The following is an 18,623-nucleotide window of genomic DNA, read 5'->3' as shown; positions in this document are numbered from 1 at the left end:
ATATACAGCTCAGTTATCTCCGCACACTTATCAGGTTAGCACGTGTGTCCGCGAGTAGAGTGGTTCATGAAAAGAAAGTGCCATCGAGCCTACACGAAGCCCGCCTATACATTTCAAACATAGGATAAAAACAGGTGCGCTCGCATGGTCCCGATACCATAACTTGCGGTGGTACTGAGATTCTGTTGGGGCCCACATCAACTGTGTATTCGATCTACCCCGTTCATTAAATGATCCCTTCAACCTTAGGTATTAAATCCAAAAAATCATTCAGAAAGGAAACTAAGGTAGGCCACATCACAAAGAAGAGTCGTGAGGGAAACCTAACTAATAAAATCTTCACCACTGTTTGTGGGGACCATAGAATTTTTTATACACCATCTAATCCATTCATCAGATGCATCCAGATTTGATGAAGGGAGAAACTAAAAATTAAAACATTGTAATTCTATGTGGGCCACACAAAACTTTCTTATACATGATTTTACACGATTCCCTTATTGTGGCCCCGCATAAATTTTATATGAGCGCAACTGAAGGGATGGAAAATTTAAAAAACAAAGAAAAAGCAAAAAGCTACTACCACTTCTCTTTTTTACCTCAATGAATAGAGGGCCAAACTACACATGTCCTTGTAATCCATGTCTTCTTGTTTTTCTCATTCATTTTGAAAAAACACAGATTAGCACCATGGGCACTTGCATGAGCAGATGTGCATCTTCTTCTCAAGAAGAATGTGACATTGTTCAAGACAAGCTTGTCATTTCCCAATCGCCTTCCCTTCCTACTCTTCCTCTCTCCAAAGACATCTCTAACAAACATACTGCTCCCTGTTCTCCTTCTCCTTCTTCTTCTTCTTCCTTCTTTACTACATCCACTCCCACTACCACCACCACCACCACCACAACTAGTAGTATAACTACTACTACATCATCTTCATCTTGTTCAATATCGAATGAGTTTTCGCGGGGCCGTGTGAGGGATAGTGCATGTTCAAGTGGAATCGGTCTAACCAAAGAGAAAGAGAAGACTTCAAAGCCTAGAAAGCCCCTTAAATTTCCAACCCCACCGGCAAAAGAAGAACCATCTAAAGTGATTGTAGCTACCCCAAAGCAGTCAATTCCTAGACGGTGTGCCCATTCCCAAACCCCCAAGAAATCTCGTTCAAGTTCACCTTCTCTGCCTCGACAGAGGAGCAGTAGAAATGAAAATGAGCGGCGCTCCCCTGCCTCTCTCCCCAGGCGGAATTTGGGTTCTCAGTCTCCTTGCCGTCGATTGAAGGAAGATACTTTAAGAAATCAGAATCCACGAGAGGGGAATTGCAAGCGTGGCATTGCTAGTAGAGGTCTTTCACCTTCTCCATCTTCTGGTCGAAGATTGAACAGTGGCAATACATGCGGGGATCTTTCAAGGGGTCCACTAAAGGAGACTTCCAAGCGCAACGCTTTATGTAGAGGTCATTCTCCATCTCCCAGCCAAAGATTCAATGCAGACACTCGCCGTGATCTTTTGAGAAATCCATCGGAGAAGAATCGCAGGCACAGGGAGGGATCCACGAGCTATGCTACTATTCGGGCGGCAACCACAAGGAAAGAAAACGCAAGGTCCAAGAGTCCTTCAAGCTCAAGGAGTCGTGTTTATTGCTTGAAGAAGGAAGAGAGTTACAAGCAGCACAGAAATACTGAATGTGATGAATGTAAACAAGGAGAGGTAGTCTCTAAGCTAGAAGACTCCAACTCTATTGTTCCCATGGAAGAAGACAGAGATAATCCTTTCATCTCCTTAGATTGCTTTATCTTTCTTTGAAATGTGGAGAGTTTGAATTATCTAATGATTTGTTCATTAGTTTTTGTTTTGTATTATAAAAGGTGTTGGAAGTTTGTGTGTATATGTATTGAGTGGTTTTGCAGATATATATTTTTCAAAATATTATTATTATTATAAATAGAAAAGAGGAAGAGGTTTTTCAATCTTCATGAAAAAGGGTTTTCAAAACCCACAGAGTCGAAAGACGATTCGATCAATGATGAGCAGGTGCTAACAGCAGCCCTACCCTGTAGAGCCAGGCGCTTAACTTGCCCACAGGGCTGGGATCGAGCTTGAAATCTGGGCCCGGTCTCCAGGCTGTTCTGAGCCCTGGCCAATGATAATGGCCTGGTCTAATCATCAATTGGCCCGCTGTTATACAAAAAGAGTAGGCTGTTTAAAGATGGTTGTTAGCAGTTCAGGTTCATTTTTAAAAGATACTTATAAAGTTATGTATTTCAATGATCCAAGCAGTTTATATGATGGGACTTGCCGTGGATGAAGAATAACCTAAAGAAAATTCTTACATTGAACTAATTTCAAACTTTGGATTGTTTTATTCTTTTTCTTTTGGGGTGGCCATAGATTGTAGGTAGGGCCTTTCCAAATCGATTAGGGGTTAGGGTTTATGGGCTAGGGACAAGTGACTTGAATCAAGGCCTGGTACAGAAAAAGACTTTTAAAGTGATTTTAGGACATTGAAGTGATTCGTGGATGTTACACAGCGTGGGCTGACTTTTAGTAGAGAATTTGATGGAAAGCTTAGCACGAATACCTTAATATATCAATTTAAAAAAATTATTTCTTTCCCATGCCTATTACAACATAGTCCTGAAATCATCTATCATGAATGCGCTTGAACTGAAAATAATGGGCTAGACGACTTGGGCTTCTTTCATTGACCGGTCTTTCCTCTTAAAATGATTTAACAATGCATGCATAGTCGAGTGGTGGCACCCAAATGGACTGTTTAAGCTGAAATTAATTAATGGTCCACATTCAACTGGGAAAGATAATTTTCAAGTGATTACAAACGGATGGATGAACTACACTGATGGATATCCACATGTAGAGTGGTCAGTCACATGAATTAAGGGAAAATACTTGTAAAAATGGGTCATCGGTGATATTAACCTACAACCAGTTGTACGTGATCAGAACTCTAATAGGATTGCAGAATTTTCAAGTGATTGATTGCAGAATTTTCAAGTGGTTGCAATCTACTAACCGCTTAAGCAATTTGGGTGTGCCAAATTTTCAAGTGATTACATCTCCACCTTATACGTGGCCACGAGTTCCATGATATGTACATTTCATTAGGAGGGCCTGACCATGGATGGGCCATGTTCCAGAAACTGCATCGACGGCAATCGCAACCATTTGTTTGGGTACTGGATAAAAGTGGACTGTTGCCATTTTCAGTGTGCCGTTCTTTGTGGGCCAGCAATGAATGGACAAGATTATCTAAAGAGAGAATGTCTTGAAGGATGATCAGAAGACCAACGCTTGAAATGATAGGTTGGGGAGCAAACGTGCTTCAGTGGTAGACAGCCTCTGTTTCAACACTGAGATCCTGGGATCGGGTGGCCCAAAACACGTCCAAGTGCAGCCCACTAGCTAAAGACATGGGCCGAGCCTAGGAGAAAGTTAAGGACTTATGAGCCCAATGATTGAAGCCCACCTATTTCATTATGTTTACTCCTTCGGCAAGGCCCAACCTGTTTTATTCTGTGGTTTTGATGTTTAGGACCTGCCAAATGTCCCATCTTTAAAGTTGGGCCCAAAATTTGTGGGGCCCACAAGAGGAATTGTTTCAGTGGGCCTATCTAACCTGCAGACCCATTCGATATTTTGGTTGTGTCATCCTGATATCGGGCCCTCTGTGGTTCTAGTTCTGACAAATAAAACAAAGATTAAAGATGCAATACAAAGCTTTGGACATTAAGCATAAAGTACAGCATGCATATAAGTTCATCTAAGTGCATCTAACTGTGCTTAAGTGCATGTAAGTTCATCTTAAGTGCAGTGTACTTTGATGCACTTAGACTTACTTGAGCACGCTTAGACATGCGTTGTACTGTAACGCAATAAAATGAAGGTAGGCAAAGGTTCACAACAGATTCAATGGCTAAAACTCGAGGAAGTTTGGCCACAGGGATCGTAGATATAAAAAAAATGGCACAAAGCGCATGAAAGTACATTTAATTATCATCACTAGTATCAGTTGGATAGAGGATAGAAAGTGGGCCGGCCATTCTAGGCCACAGGGAAGCATGCCCAACTCTAGCCCATGATCTAACTTCCTGTGTCCAGGCCCATCCCAGCCGAAATTGAGCTTGGGCTGGTCAAGGCCAACCATTTAAAATCTCTTCCACGGGGCTAAATCAATTATCCTAGGCTGCTCCTATTTGTCAAGCTAGTTCGAAAACTCTACATTGAAAATTGTCAAGTACTGTAAATAAGCAAAAAGCAAAACTTAGTTTCTTTATCTACTACAGAAGCGGAACATATTACTGCAGGAAATACTTGTACTCAGCTCATGTGAATGAATCGCATACGGCATAATTTAAGATACAATGAATTTATATTGTGATAACATCAGTGCTATTAATATATCTAAAAATTCTATCCAACACTCTTATAAAATTACACATTAACATCATATATCACTATATATGAAAGTTAGTTGAAGAAAAGATAATTATACTGAAATACATCTAGTCAAGATTCACTAACTAGATCTCGAGGCTAAGCCCTTTTGTGGGCAGGTGGGCTGTTGATGAGGATAGAGCCACCCTAGTTAAATTGGCAACTTATGCTTTAGCACTAGTTCAATAGACCCACAAAGATAGTGGGGTTGAAGTGAACCATATGCGAAACCTCTTAGAGTTCCAAATTCAAATGATCTCTTTACATATAATGGCGACAGTATACGTGAGCATGTCCATGTGCCGTATCTCGTGTAAACCGAAGAGTATCTCCGAAAAAGGCAGAGATGTGGCGAGTAAGATACTATACCCTCCGAATGATATGCATCATAGGCATGCTTTTTATACAAATGATATGAAAGGTGACACGAAACGCAGATGATAGGACAAATCAATACATCATGATCCAACACAGAAGAAAATTACAATGAAAGGACAGATATCAAAACCCCATGATCGAGTGCGCACCATCGAGCCATGTGATACGATGGTCCACATGGTCCGGCTCATGTTCCCCACTTTCTATATATGGTGTGCTCTGTACCATGGAGGAGGCTTAGTCATTTCATTTTCGCATGGTACAGTTGAGCAGATTGGCTATTATTCACTGACACGTAGACATGCACTACATTTATTAGAGAAATGCTTTGATACTCTGGCAGGGTGTGATGATCATATTCAGGCGCTTTCAAGTTGCAAGCATGGCATGCAAGTTATTCAAATTAAACTGTCTAAGTTTAGATTTAATATAATCAAAAGTTGCACTCATACTTATTTGATTATCTTATGATCGGATTATTGGACATTTATTATATGGTTAAAACTATTTTAAAAAATAAAATAAAATCCAACGGTCCTATTTTAACAAACAAGGTGTCCACAAATCAGAGGTTGTTATTGTTCAATCAATCTTATATTGAGACAGTTAGGGTTCACACAATTTTAGTAGTTTAATTTAGAAGTGAATTTCCTCTTACCCCGGTTACCCCAAGCTGTGTGGGGGCCACTGTGATGCCTAAATTAAAATCCACTCCATCCATCAGTTGCCAACTCATGTTCAAATGGGTGCTAAAAAATCAGGCAGATCAAACTCAAGTGGACCACACCACAAGAAATAGTGGGGATTGAATGTACGCCATTGAAACCTTTTTGGGACCCACATGAGTTTTGATCAAGCTTATATTTTTCTTTTCCATCGTCCCAGTGGGAATCACCCTATGAATGGGTAGGATGGCATATAAACATCACGGTGGACCTAAGAACATTTCAACGGTGGTCGTTTCATTCCCACCACTTCCTGTGGCGTGGCCCACTTGAGTTGTGGATCTAGCTCATTTTTTCACTCAAGTCATAACATAAGCTGTAGAACTAAAGGGTGATTGCAAAGGGCAGGATCATCAATGAAGCGTGATTACAAGATCATAGCTTTTATATGATGTTATGCGAACATGATCAATGGTTCAGATTAATCTAAGGATGAGCTACTGTATCATACTTCCAAGGAATTCCCTAGGAAATGGTTTCCACACCATGTTGTTAGGTGTGGCAATGGCACATAAAAATAACATATCTGAAATAAGATTATGAATTTTAATTGAGAGAAATGGTCCAGTCCCCTCAGAGCACTATAAGTTATAGTGCTGGTTGCATTTAGTTATGTAGGGACACTTAGACCATCCAATCCATTGATGTGGACGGTTCATTAAGTCCAACTCACATTTCGTGGACAACCATGCAAGCATTACACCAATCAAACAAATATTAACCACTTGATTTTCCATGGTGGGCCGAATTTAATAGATTCCTGAAAAAGGGCTTACCTATGCAAAAGGCCAAATCTTACTTTGTGATCCATCCTACATACCACATAAGGAAAAGCTGTAAGGAGATTGTGTGGCTGTCGTCAGTTCTCGTCACAGAGCAAACGGCGCTGTCCATCTGCCAACAGGCCTGGCTTTTAGTGAAGATTGGCTCATGCATCATGAGGTGTGGCAAAAGGCAGCTTTGTTCATGAGTTTGCAGTCAAACGAAAAATGCGTGCTTCTTTTCTTTTTTGAAGTAGAGCTGCATTTCTCACAACTTCTAGATCAATAACCTTTAATATAGACGGTCAAGATCATTTTACACAAAATATCTACTTGTTAAAGACACCATGAACACCTTTTGTAAAGACAGCCACCCATGACTTGGGAAAAAGGATGGCTATTGAATATATGACCAAATTAAGGATGGATTAGATCATGATTAGTGCAATTTTTACAGTATAGCTAGCCTTAGAAATATCCTGATTTAATGGACAATTAAGATTAATTGATTGGACAGTCTAATTGAACTGATGCAACTAACAGAACTGAAGCATTTTTCTTTACTTCTCTTTTTCAGTACACTTACAAGCAATTAGATCATGATCCATTCACATCTTGGAAAGGAAAATACTTAAATGTTTAATATCTGAACTCACCATGGTTTTAAGACATGGCAACTTAGACCGACTGGGTCGATGCTGAGTCGAGAGTTAGCCAAGTTGGGCTAAGTCACATACAACTTTTTTATTTTTTATTTTTTGGGTACTACTTAACTATACCATCTGTACTACTAAATTCCAAAAATGGAAAATGGGTGTACACAAACCAATCAAAATAACAATAGAAGAAAAGAAATTAATCAGAAAAATCAGAATAAGATTACAAAAGCAGATTGACTAGGCATAGCGAATCGGTGGATGTCACTTCAATAAAGTGGACAAGAAGGTGGCGGAACGGTCTTATATGAACACAGGAAAAAGTCACACCAAACGAATCTATGATCGCAAACTCAGCGCATGTGTCCCACCTATGTTGTGCACGCACACGCACATGGATGCCCACACGCCTCACTATCTATCAATCACCCCCTTCTAGCATTCAATGGGAACATGTGAAGAGAGCGAAAAATGCTGGAAACGCACGAGGGATGCCACTGGGGTATGTTGCTCCTCTTTCAGGCAATGGACTCTTAATGGATGTCGACCATTTCTTCAAATCCTTTCGCTACGTCTCTCTATGTCTTTAAATGGTCCATCACATTTATTAAGCAAACTACCATAAATTTATTAAATAATATACAAACAGTGAAATTGGACGTAAGACTTCTGTCACATGAGTAAAGTACCTTTATTCATAAAGGGTATGGCATGTGCAACATAAATGGAGAGAGAGAGAATGAGAGAGAGAGATGAAAAATGTACAACTACATGCTACAAACAAAAAGAAAAAGCTAGTGGCACTCAATGGTAGGCAGCTTATTTTTACTTTTTCCAGTGTTATGGCTAAGGGAGTCAATAGGCTGGGCTTGCGCCTGCAAAAATAGAATTTTGATTAGGGTCATCCTGATCGCCCAGCCCAAAATTCAAAATTCGGGCCAAAACCAATATCAGGCCCGGCCTATTGACAAGTTGTGGCCTATTCAAATTTTAAGTAGTCTTGTTTTATACTATTTTCATTTATAGAGTGAATTTTACATCGTCGTTATCATCTGCTTTTCTTGCATAATAATAATAATAATAGTAGGATAATTGTATGAAAGAATTTAAATGACGAAAATGCCCTTGGTGGAACAACTAGCTGCATTCCATTTTCCATTTAAATCAAAAGTTTGCGTCCCTTTCTGAGACTAATTGCAAGGGTGAAATTGGCATATTGCTATCTGCTTTGTATATACTAAAGATGCATATAATATACACACATGAATTCATGTATGTACGTATGTATATGGCAAATGCATGTGTGAATGGATTGATGCATATGTGTCCATGTGTTTCTTGGAAATTTAGTGCCCAAAAGTGGGCAGTTGAGATACAAGAGCTATGCTTTGTATTATATAGACAATGGGACATAATCAACTTTTCCAAGTTCCATCAAAGCTAAGAACATGAGAGACACTGCCATCCACATGTTTCCATGATTAAGCAAGTGTACAAATTGGGTTTCTTGTAACACACAAAATGAGGTGTTACTGTAGAGGAAACTTGCTGAATTATCACATGGAGGAGATGTGATCAGGTGGGTCCGGTAGAAGAACAGAAAATCACGTCCTGTAGCCACAGTCCATTGGTCCCAACCACTTTCATCAGCTATTTTGGTTGTTTGTGTGTGAGACCCAGTGTAATACACCCCATCTTCCTCCTTTTTTGTCTTAAACATGGTTTCTTATTTTTGCAAAATCAGTAGCTTTGTTCTTTAATTACCATGGTTTAAGACTTGGATGAATCTCATGTGACTCGACTCGTCTGAATTGACTCACATAATCCAGTTTGATCCCACGTGTCACCTCTATCTCAGGTGAGTCAGGTCGAGTCAGTCCTAACTCAGGCGAATCCTAACTTTACTCAAAAGACAGAACAAGTCGGTCAAGTCACTTTCCATCATATATGATTCGCTTTGGAGGATAAATATATAGAAATTCATTTTAAACATGACTGTTTTAGAATCATATAGAAGAATACCATCTCTGAATCTAGATGCCTCATCATGGATGGACCATTTCCAACAAATCTCTCAAATTGGATCTTAGCCATCAAACCATTTTTTGGTCTTTTTTTCAATTGAATATGGATTGTTGGTTTGTTTCTTCTTAATCTTGTATTTTTATGCCAATAAAAGAAGACCAACTGAGGAGATTTTTTAAGAATGAACCATGGTGCTTACATGCACAAGCTCAGTGCCTGAAAGGAAAGTTACACGTTCTTCACTAACAGGGATAAGCCCGACATTTAAGCATATCAAAAGCTCAAGTGTACCACACAACAGGAAATTGTAGAAATCGAATGCCTACAGTCAAAATATTCTTGAGGGCGACAGAAGTTTTGTATGAATTTGATATTTGTGTTTTCTCTTCATCCATCTCTCTATGACCTTATGAATAGGTTGGGTGACAAATAAATATAACTGTGGGCCCTGTGAAGGTTTTAATGGTGGAGGTCATTATCCCCACCTTTTCTTGTAGTTTATTCCTCTTGAGCTTTGGATATAAGCTTCAATTTTGAGCTCAGTCCCTAAAATGAGCTGGAAAAACAGATGGACGGTGTGGATAAGACACAGACATCACAGTGGACCCCACTGAGTTAATACACAATCCGCATCCAAGCTATGGTGAAAGCAGTGTGATAAAGCCACCAATCACAACATGCCATGTGGGAAAAAAAGGTTTAGGATTTTTCTTTATAAAATGATGTAATCTGCCACTTGGCTCTTGCTTATTCATAGCTGGTATTCCATGGTTTATCATATCAATTTTCATGAATAAAACAAAAGAATAGATAACGCTAAACTAAGAAGTGAAAGTGACCCTTTATGTTTATCTAACAATGACAATGGTTGATGTTGCCTCTTGGAAGGAAGCCATCAATGGTAAAATAGATTCGATAATTTCTATGGACGGTCATAAATTGATTAACCCAAACTTCAAATCAAGAGGAATCATCCCATCATATAGTACAACTCGAATAGATATAATTACAGCTCGATGTAAGTGGGAGATATTGTATAGTGATCCACATACTGTTGATCTGATGGCATTTGCAAATGGACCATCATCCAAAAATCTTCTCATCTTTTAAATTGGAGGATCTTAGCCAGTCACCCACCACCTACAATGGACCCATCTTCTAAAGGTTTGGCTCATGGTCCATTTCTACTACTAGGGTGGTACTTCATAGAAAAATTTTAAGGACCTTATAGATAAAGGAACAAATAAAAAAAACAACAATTTCATTCATAAGTATTTATTTGTAAAATCTTCTACTATCCCATTTGATTTTAATGTGTATATTTAATTATCATATATCACTAAAAGTAAATCAAATCAATATAATTTTTTTTATTTTAAATAGTAATTCAGTATAAATATATGAAACAAGCCAAAGGTGTTGTTATTTACTGCAGTTCACGGTTGAGCATCTTTTTTCTTTTTTCTTCCTTCCTATTTCATATTCTTTATAATTTCACAACAAATGAGTGTATATTGGCCTTACCTGCCAAGTTAACATGTTGATTCCTCTTGTGGGGCTTGTTATGGTGTGTGTATGACATTCAAATGGTGCAACAAGTGCTTCCCATGAAGGACACCTAGTGCGAAAAAAAAAAAAAAATCAAGCTTATCTACATGCATAAAGCAGAGTTGTTAATCCCATTGTTGGAGTACATGCTTGGAAAATTAATTTGAGCCATAATCCACTAACAATGTGAATGAAACAGAGATGATTTCAGTTGTAGAGCATGATAACCATGGGTATCATATGGACCATTTAATATGCCTTGGTGTTTGGTTTTACCTGGAACTTATATGGACATGGGCTAGTGGAGTGGAGTCAATCTAATAGTTTTTGATAATTGGGGATTTTAGACATAGTAGCTAGTCATTGACTAGGAAGAGTTGTGATCCATGGATCCAAGTATCATGTTTGAAGGGTTCCAATCATTGCATGAGTGGTAGAACTCTTAAGGAGTTTCAACACAAGGTCTTGGGTTCGAAACCCATGGGTGGTGAAATCCCACTATGGCGTGTGTGGGTTTGCGGCGGGTGTGAAAAAAAAAAAGTTATCATGTTTGAACTATAACCATCACAAGTAGAAAGGCATTTGTAGACACTTTATAATGAGATGTACTTTATTCTATAAAAGAAAATTGACTTAAGTCAAGATAAACAATCTCCATTATTGAGAATCAAGTGATGCTAGTATGTCTTCACCCTTACCTCAAATGGGAGCTCAAATGGGAGTATGAGTGTGCCATGAATATAAAATCTAAGCTAAAACTTTTGGATACTTATAAAATGGTTGGATCAATATTAGGTCAATGGTCTAGGGGGGCTATTAACCTATAGCAAATATTACTATGATCAAGACTTGATGTTGCATGAAAATTTATTAATGCTTAAACATGAGGACATATAAAGGCCATGATTTTGGTTGGTTAATTTTGGCTCTTCTAATAAGGTTACTACGTGACCATTAAAAGTTGACATGATTGGAAACTTTTACTAGGAGTCATTGATTCTTACATCGGTCAATAAGAAATTTATTGAGTTTTACTTAAAAGACTTATATATGTCTATATCTGATTAGATCATAAACTCATCAAGTGATTTTTTCTGTTAGGTCCAATACTTAAGATGTTTTAATCAACTTTTCAAAAGCTTTCGGCCGTTGAAGTTTTGTTTTAACCATGCATTGAAATTTTATTTTAACTACTAAAACTGCTTTAATCCGATTTAATAATAATTTGATGGCCTATTGTTTGATCAACATAAGATTTAGATATTTGATAGATGACCATAGCAGTGGAAGGATTTGGACATGAATATATGCATGGACATAACAAATCGATGGACTTCACTCACAGTATATTACACCAAAGTTCATAAAGTAGTAAAACATCACACAGAATGCATCCCTAAAACCCTATCCCCTTCTTGTATATAACTCCATTTTAGAGGGGAGAGAGAGAGAGAGAGAGAGAGAGAGAGAGAGAGAGAGGATGCCCTGAATATCCAACCCCTTGGACAAGTAAGAGAATTGGAGATAGAGAGAATAAAGAGAGTGGAGAGATCATCTTCTCCTCTAGCCACTTTTCTACACGTGTCATGATCATGTGTGGTTCACTAGTATGGGTGGTGTCCCTTTCACTGACTAGATGATTCGATGATGGTTTTTCCACTTCTTCAAACTGGGATAAATAGGGAAAAGACATCCTATGTTGGACGATTAGCATCGGCATATATAGATTCTTCTACCTTACAACTAATCACACAAAGATATAATCAAAATTTATCTGCTCAGATTGATTTTTCGAAATCTGACATGATCGATGTATGGTCCTAGAAGGAGACATTATGAGTTTTAATTTACGGAGAAAAAGTTCAATTCCGCTGTCCACTCTGGTGAAACCTATAATCCACACACACATAATACAACTCTATGTACGACCCAACATATGTGCCAGCAACATAGCACATAGGCACAAGATCCGGACCTTCTTGCCCAACAATCAGGCAATCCACTAGTCAGATGGGCACAATTTACCTTCATTTTAGGAAGAGAACATTTAAATGGCCCGACTCACCTGATGAACGGCTTGGATATTGCACCTATCTGCCATGCTAGCATATCTGATGGGCTTAGCAAACCTCCATATGCATATACACAAGAAATGCACACATACATCAATGAAAAAGAAATGATGTTTTTATTCTCAGATACAGTGCTAAAGTCGCATTTGTGGACCACTGAGAAGATAACTATCTGATTTGTGGACCAATCACTGTCTTACTGTTAACCATTCATTTGATAACATTAATTAGATGGTCAAGATCTATTGATGAGTGTAATTTTAGAGGTATGATCCATACAAATGGGGCCCACAATTTGGATGGTATTGATAAGTGTATATCAGTGCCACATGTGAAGAGGGTTAAACACCACCATCTTTTAAGCGTGCAAAACTAACGTAAGGGGCCAGTAAGCGGAGCGGAAACGACGCCGTAACTGGGAGCCGATTCGGTCGGACGCGGATTGTGTCCTGGTCCTGGCGCCACTGCCTGGACGGATCTGGTCCACGCAGGCCCGGATGGACTTGTCCAGAAAGAGGCTCTGTGAAGCCCACCGTGGTGTATGTGTTTTATCCATGCCATCTATTTATTTTTCTATATCATTTCAGGCATGAGCCTAAGACGGAGGCAGATCAAAGGCTCAAATTAGCCACACGGTAGGGATTGAATTCTCACCAGTAAAAACTTCACGAGAGCTGTAAAAGTTTTGATCAAGCTGAAATTTGTTGTTTTCTTTCGTTCATACTGAGTCGACTCGTCAATCTACCTGGCCAAAACTAACTCAAAACCAAGTTTAAGCCCAAACCCATGGGCCCACTAAAAGTCTAAAGTTAATCCATCAAATAAACTCCAAGGCAATCGGAGCTGCCACATGCTTGTGGGAGACTACCCGCCAAAACAGAAGGTGAGTCGTGGCTTAGGGGGTGGCCTGGCTGCTGCCTACCATATGGCATACCCCATGCTTTGACAGCAGGTCTCCAACGCATGCGAAATTTCCTTTTCTCAAGGATAATCATGTAAGAAATTCGAAAAGAAATCTAACCCCTCCCCCCGTGACCCTAAATTACAATTCATGTCATTTATCCAACCACTCACATTCTACCACATGTCAACTACAAATCTTAACCATTGAACCCTTGTTTACCCTGAGCTTCTCCACAAATCAGCAAAGACCTAGCCCAAAACACTGTAAACAACCCTCTCCTTCCTATTTCAAACAATCCATTACATTCCTCAAGCATCTAAAACTACGAAGCCCCTTAAGCCTCTCCCTTTAGTCATCTCCATCTCTCGTCTAAGGACTGGTGAGAGCAGTAGGAAGGACTCCAACCTAGGTCAGTTTAGTCTAACCTAATCCCTAGCCTTCTGAGTAGAGTTGGGCATGTCTGACCCGATTCGGTGGATCCAACCTGATTCAAACCGAGCCGACAGCCTGGATCGGTGCTGTTCGAGTAGGGTCAATCTGATCTAACCATTTATCAAATCGAGTTCGGATCAGTGTGAATCCGGGCCAACCCGATCCAATCCGGTCATATAGTATAAAGTTAAAATAGAGCCATTGGATGCTTGCATCTTTAACTGTTGAGAAATAAAGTGCTGAGGTTAAAATAGAGTCATTGGATGTTTGTATCATCAGTACTTCTACTTTTTCCAATGGTATGGTCCACTTGAGCTTTGGATATGCATAAATTTTGGGTTCAACCACTAAAATCATCTGGAAAATTGAATGGACGGTGTGGATCAATCACATGCATTCACGGTGGGCCCACATGCATTCACAATATATTAGACGCCAACTATACTGGATAAACTTCAAATTAATTGTATCACACGCAAGCTACTGTACTGACAAGTGACAAGTTGAGCAGCCAGAGAGACTCCTATTGAAGTGACGTTACCAGGTTCTATGAGACCAAACATGATGTATGTGTTATATCCACACCGTCCATCAATTTGTAGAGATCATTTTAGGCCATGAGACAAAGAATAAGTCAGATCTAGATTTGGAGTGGACCCCACCATAGAAAACAGTGGGAAGAGTGACTCCTAACATGAAAGAAGGGAAAACACAAATTTCAGTTTGATCGAAAACTTTTGTGGGCCTTAGAAATTTTAATGGTGGGCGTCACTCTCTCCACTGTTTTCTGTGGTGGGGTTCATTTGAGCTTTGGATCTGACTCATTCTTTGGTTCCTACCCTACATTGATGTCTCCAAATGAATGGACGGTGCGGATACAACACATATATCATGGTGGGTCCCACAGAACTTGGCCACATCACTTCAGTAGGGAGTCTAGCTATTCAACCTGTGAGTAGCTGATCTGCGTCCCACACTACCACGCAAGCTAGGCTAGCTAGGGCGCGGATTAGGTACTTCCCTGGCCGTGCAGAGCTTGGGACAGGCTATACATGTACCCCATTAATTGGTGGAGAGCAGTTACGTCAGAAGGCGGAGGACATGTAAGCAAACGGAGGTGTTAGCCCATACGTCTCCTCTTTTTCCCTTTTTTTACCTTTTTTTCGACACGAATTTCTTATAAAAGCCTTTCGCCTAGGAACCCAGGTGGGACCCACTGTGATGTTTGTCAGAAATCCTTCCCGTCCATTAGTTTTGTGATTTCATTTTAGGACATGATGCCAAAAATGAACCCTATCCAATGCCCAAGTGTACAGAAAATGTGATAATTGAATGTACACAGTTGAAATATTCATGGGGCCACGAAAGTTTTGAATCATATTAATATTTTTGTTTTCAGTTCATCTAGTTGTAATTACATTATTAACGGCATATATGGCATATAAACATCACTGTCAAACGCAGGGAGGTTTCAAGGGTAGGAATTTCCCTAACCATCTTTTCCTTTATTACGGCTCACTTGAGCATTGGATGCAGTTCATTTTTTACATCATGTCCTAAAATGAAATAAAAAACGGAAGGATGAGGATGATTTCTCAAAAACATCATAGTGGGCCCTACCTGGGTTCCTAGTGCAGGAACTTCCTGTGAAAGGCTTTGGCAAGAAATTGGCATCCTTTTTTCCCGGACGTGGATTGGATAATGACAGGTTGCGTAGCGAGACTCACCACTAAAGTGACGTCGCTAAGTTCTGTGGGCCCCACCATGATGTATGTGTTGAATCCACATCGTCCATACATTTGGAGGGATCATTTTAGGGCATGATCCAAAGAATAAGGCAAATCCAAGTCTAGAGTGGACCCCACCACAGAAAACAGTGGGGAGAGTGACGCCCATCGTTGAAACCTTCCGAAGGTCTACCATGATGTTTATTTGAGATTCAACCTGTTCATGTATTAACTCAAACATGAAAGAAGGGAAAACACAAATATCAACTTGATGGAAAACTTTTGTCGCCATTAGAACTTTTTAATGGTGGGCGTCACTCTCCCCACTGTTTTCTATGATGGGGTCCACTTGAGATTTGGATCTAACTCATTGTTTAGATCATGCCCTAATATGATGTCTCCAAATTGATGGACTGTGTGGATACAAAACATATATCATGGTGGGGCCCATAGAACTGGGTTACGTCACTTCATCTACCCAATTCGCGCACTTAATAGATAATGTGCATTCCACAAAATCCAAATACAAGTAATTAGATAGGTACGATTCACTCACAAAATTGTGCACAGTGGTTACGATTTCTCAAAGAAAAAAAAATTGTTCAAGCTGTGGGACCAATGTTAAAAGGGTGATAATCCGACAGCTTAAGTTGCGTCCGATTATGGATGGAGCATATTTCTAGATTTATAATGATGAAGCAATTCTGGCCATCAATTTAGTTGGTAGAAAATAGATGGTTAAAAGCAAAATACTGAGCGGTTAAAAATTGGACAGTAAACATAACATGGGTATTATTATCATCTCAATGTACTTTTTCTTTAAAATTATACTCTATCAAAAGTTAGCTCAACAATTTAGACGGTTTAGATTTAAATGGGGTTAAACAATTGAAAAAGTCTAACACCGTTCAGCTCAATAATTTGGATGGTCTGGAAGTACCTAATCCACTCCCTTCCTCTAAAAGCCTTTCACATGAAGTTCCTGCGCTGGGAACCTAGGTGGGGCCCATTATGATGTTTTTGAGAAATCATCCCTGTCCATCCATTTTTTTATTTCATTTTAGAGCATGATGTAAAAAATGAACCGTATCCAATCCTCATGTGGGCCGTAATAAAGGAAAAGATGGTTAGGGAAATTCCTACTCTTGAAACCTCCCTGCGTTTGACAGTGATGTTTTTATGCCATCTATACCGTTAATAATGTAATTACAACTGGATGAACCGAAAACAAAAATATTAGCATGATTCAAAACTTCCGTGGCCCCATAATATTTCAATTGTGTATATTCAATTATCACGTTTTCGGTCCACTTGAGCATTGGATTCGGTTCATTTTTGGCATCATATCCTAAAATGAAATCACAAAACTGATGGACAAGAAAGATTTCTCACAAACATCATGACAGTGGGTCCCACCTGAGTTCCCAGGCGAAAGGCTTTCACAAGAAATCTATGTGGGAAAAAAAGGTAAAAAAACCGAAAAAGAGGAGACATCGGGGCTAACGCCTCCGTTTGCTTACGTGTACTCTGCCTTCTGACGTAACCGCTCTCCACCACCAATTAATGGGGTACATGTATAGCCCGTCCCGAGCTCTGCACGGGCGAGGAAGTACTTAATCCGTGCTCGGCTAGCTAGCTGTTGTAGATACATGTCGTGCAAAGACAAGCGCGTAGGCGCCTTAGCTCCGAGTTGTATGAACGGCTCAAATGAGATCAAAGTTACATGGGCCATAACATTTATTTTCCATCTAATCTGTTAATAATGTTAAAAATACATGGATGAAGTGGAAAAACAAATTTCATATTGATCCGAAACTTCTGTGATTTGAAAAAGGGTTCAATGTTAAACAATCAATCCCCCACTGTTTTTTGTAGTGTGATCCAACTGATCTTTAGATCTGTCTTTTTTTCTTTTTTTTTTTGGCTTAACTCTTAAGACAAGCTCTCCAAATGGATGGACGGTTTGGATATAACACATACCTCATAGTTTGATCCAAAGAACTTGTTGATGTCAATTCACCATGCTTGGTACATAGCGTGGAACGTTCATTTTGAGAAAGGTATTTTGGTCTGAGAATTGTTCACCAACAGTCAACGGCACCACACTTGCAGTGTTGTACCATCATTTCCACCAACATTCCATTTTTATAAATAAATCCATACCATGAAAACTTTAAGCCCCACCATAATGATCATAATTCTAAAAAATGGGAATTATTAGATCAATATATGGGCCATAAATAATGTTGATTCAGAATGTTGGTGATCCGTTGATTCGAAACTTGTATCCAATCTGATAATATGATCCGTTTGATTTTTTCTTCCATGACCATCATGGTGGTCCCCACGGATTTTATGGTACAGTTTTCATACACAAGCTTCACTTTGGGGGGAAAAATTGTACGGTAGCACGAGTGGTAGTACGATTGCATGTATCTATCACATTCTATTTTACGTGTTTCAATTGTTTACAACTTATCCGCAACATGGTCCACCACATCAACAGTCCTGGTCACAATAAATGTTGGACACGTGTTTGTGTTTTCACCTTTATACACAGCAAATCCAATAAAAACTCAGCTTTTCGCCCTTTTCAGCTCCTCAGCCTCTCTCTTCCCTCCTGTGTCACCCACTTCTCTCTTCCGATCCGAACGATACCCAACCTGATCCGATTCAGTTTTCCTGACCGAGTCAAACTCGATTCAGGTCAGGCTAGCAGTGCATTAGATCGAATCAAGTCAAGTGACCTAAATTTGGTCTCAGATAGGATCGAGTTCAGGTCAAACAAGGTAGAATCCAAACCGAGTCGAGTTGGACTCAATCCGATCCGACTTGGTTCGATGCCCAACTCTACTTCTAAGCCACCAAGACCTTAATCCTAGCCACTCAACCCAATTCGTGCGACACAACCATCCATACAGCCGTCTAACTTTCAACCAG

The 18,623-nt window shown here is 39.5% G+C and overlaps 1 protein-coding gene across 1 annotated transcript; it reads left to right on the top strand.

Moving 5' to 3' along the window:
- The first annotated feature begins 634 nt into the window (after positions 1-634).
- LOC131227159 (uncharacterized) lies at positions 635-1,911 on the top strand. Its single transcript, XM_058222893.1, has one exon. The coding sequence runs from the start codon at positions 691-693 to the stop codon at positions 1,804-1,806; it is 1,116 nt and encodes a 371-aa protein (XP_058078876.1). The 5' UTR covers positions 635-690; the 3' UTR covers positions 1,807-1,911.
- The last annotated feature ends 16,712 nt before the right edge of the window (positions 1,912-18,623 follow it).

Source organism: Magnolia sinica, chromosome 2, assembly GCF_029962835.1.
Source record: "Magnolia sinica isolate HGM2019 chromosome 2, MsV1, whole genome shotgun sequence".
Lineage (NCBI taxonomy): Eukaryota > Viridiplantae > Streptophyta > Magnoliopsida > Magnoliales > Magnoliaceae > Magnolia > Magnolia sinica.
This window is presented reverse-complemented; position numbering and strand designations above follow the sequence as displayed.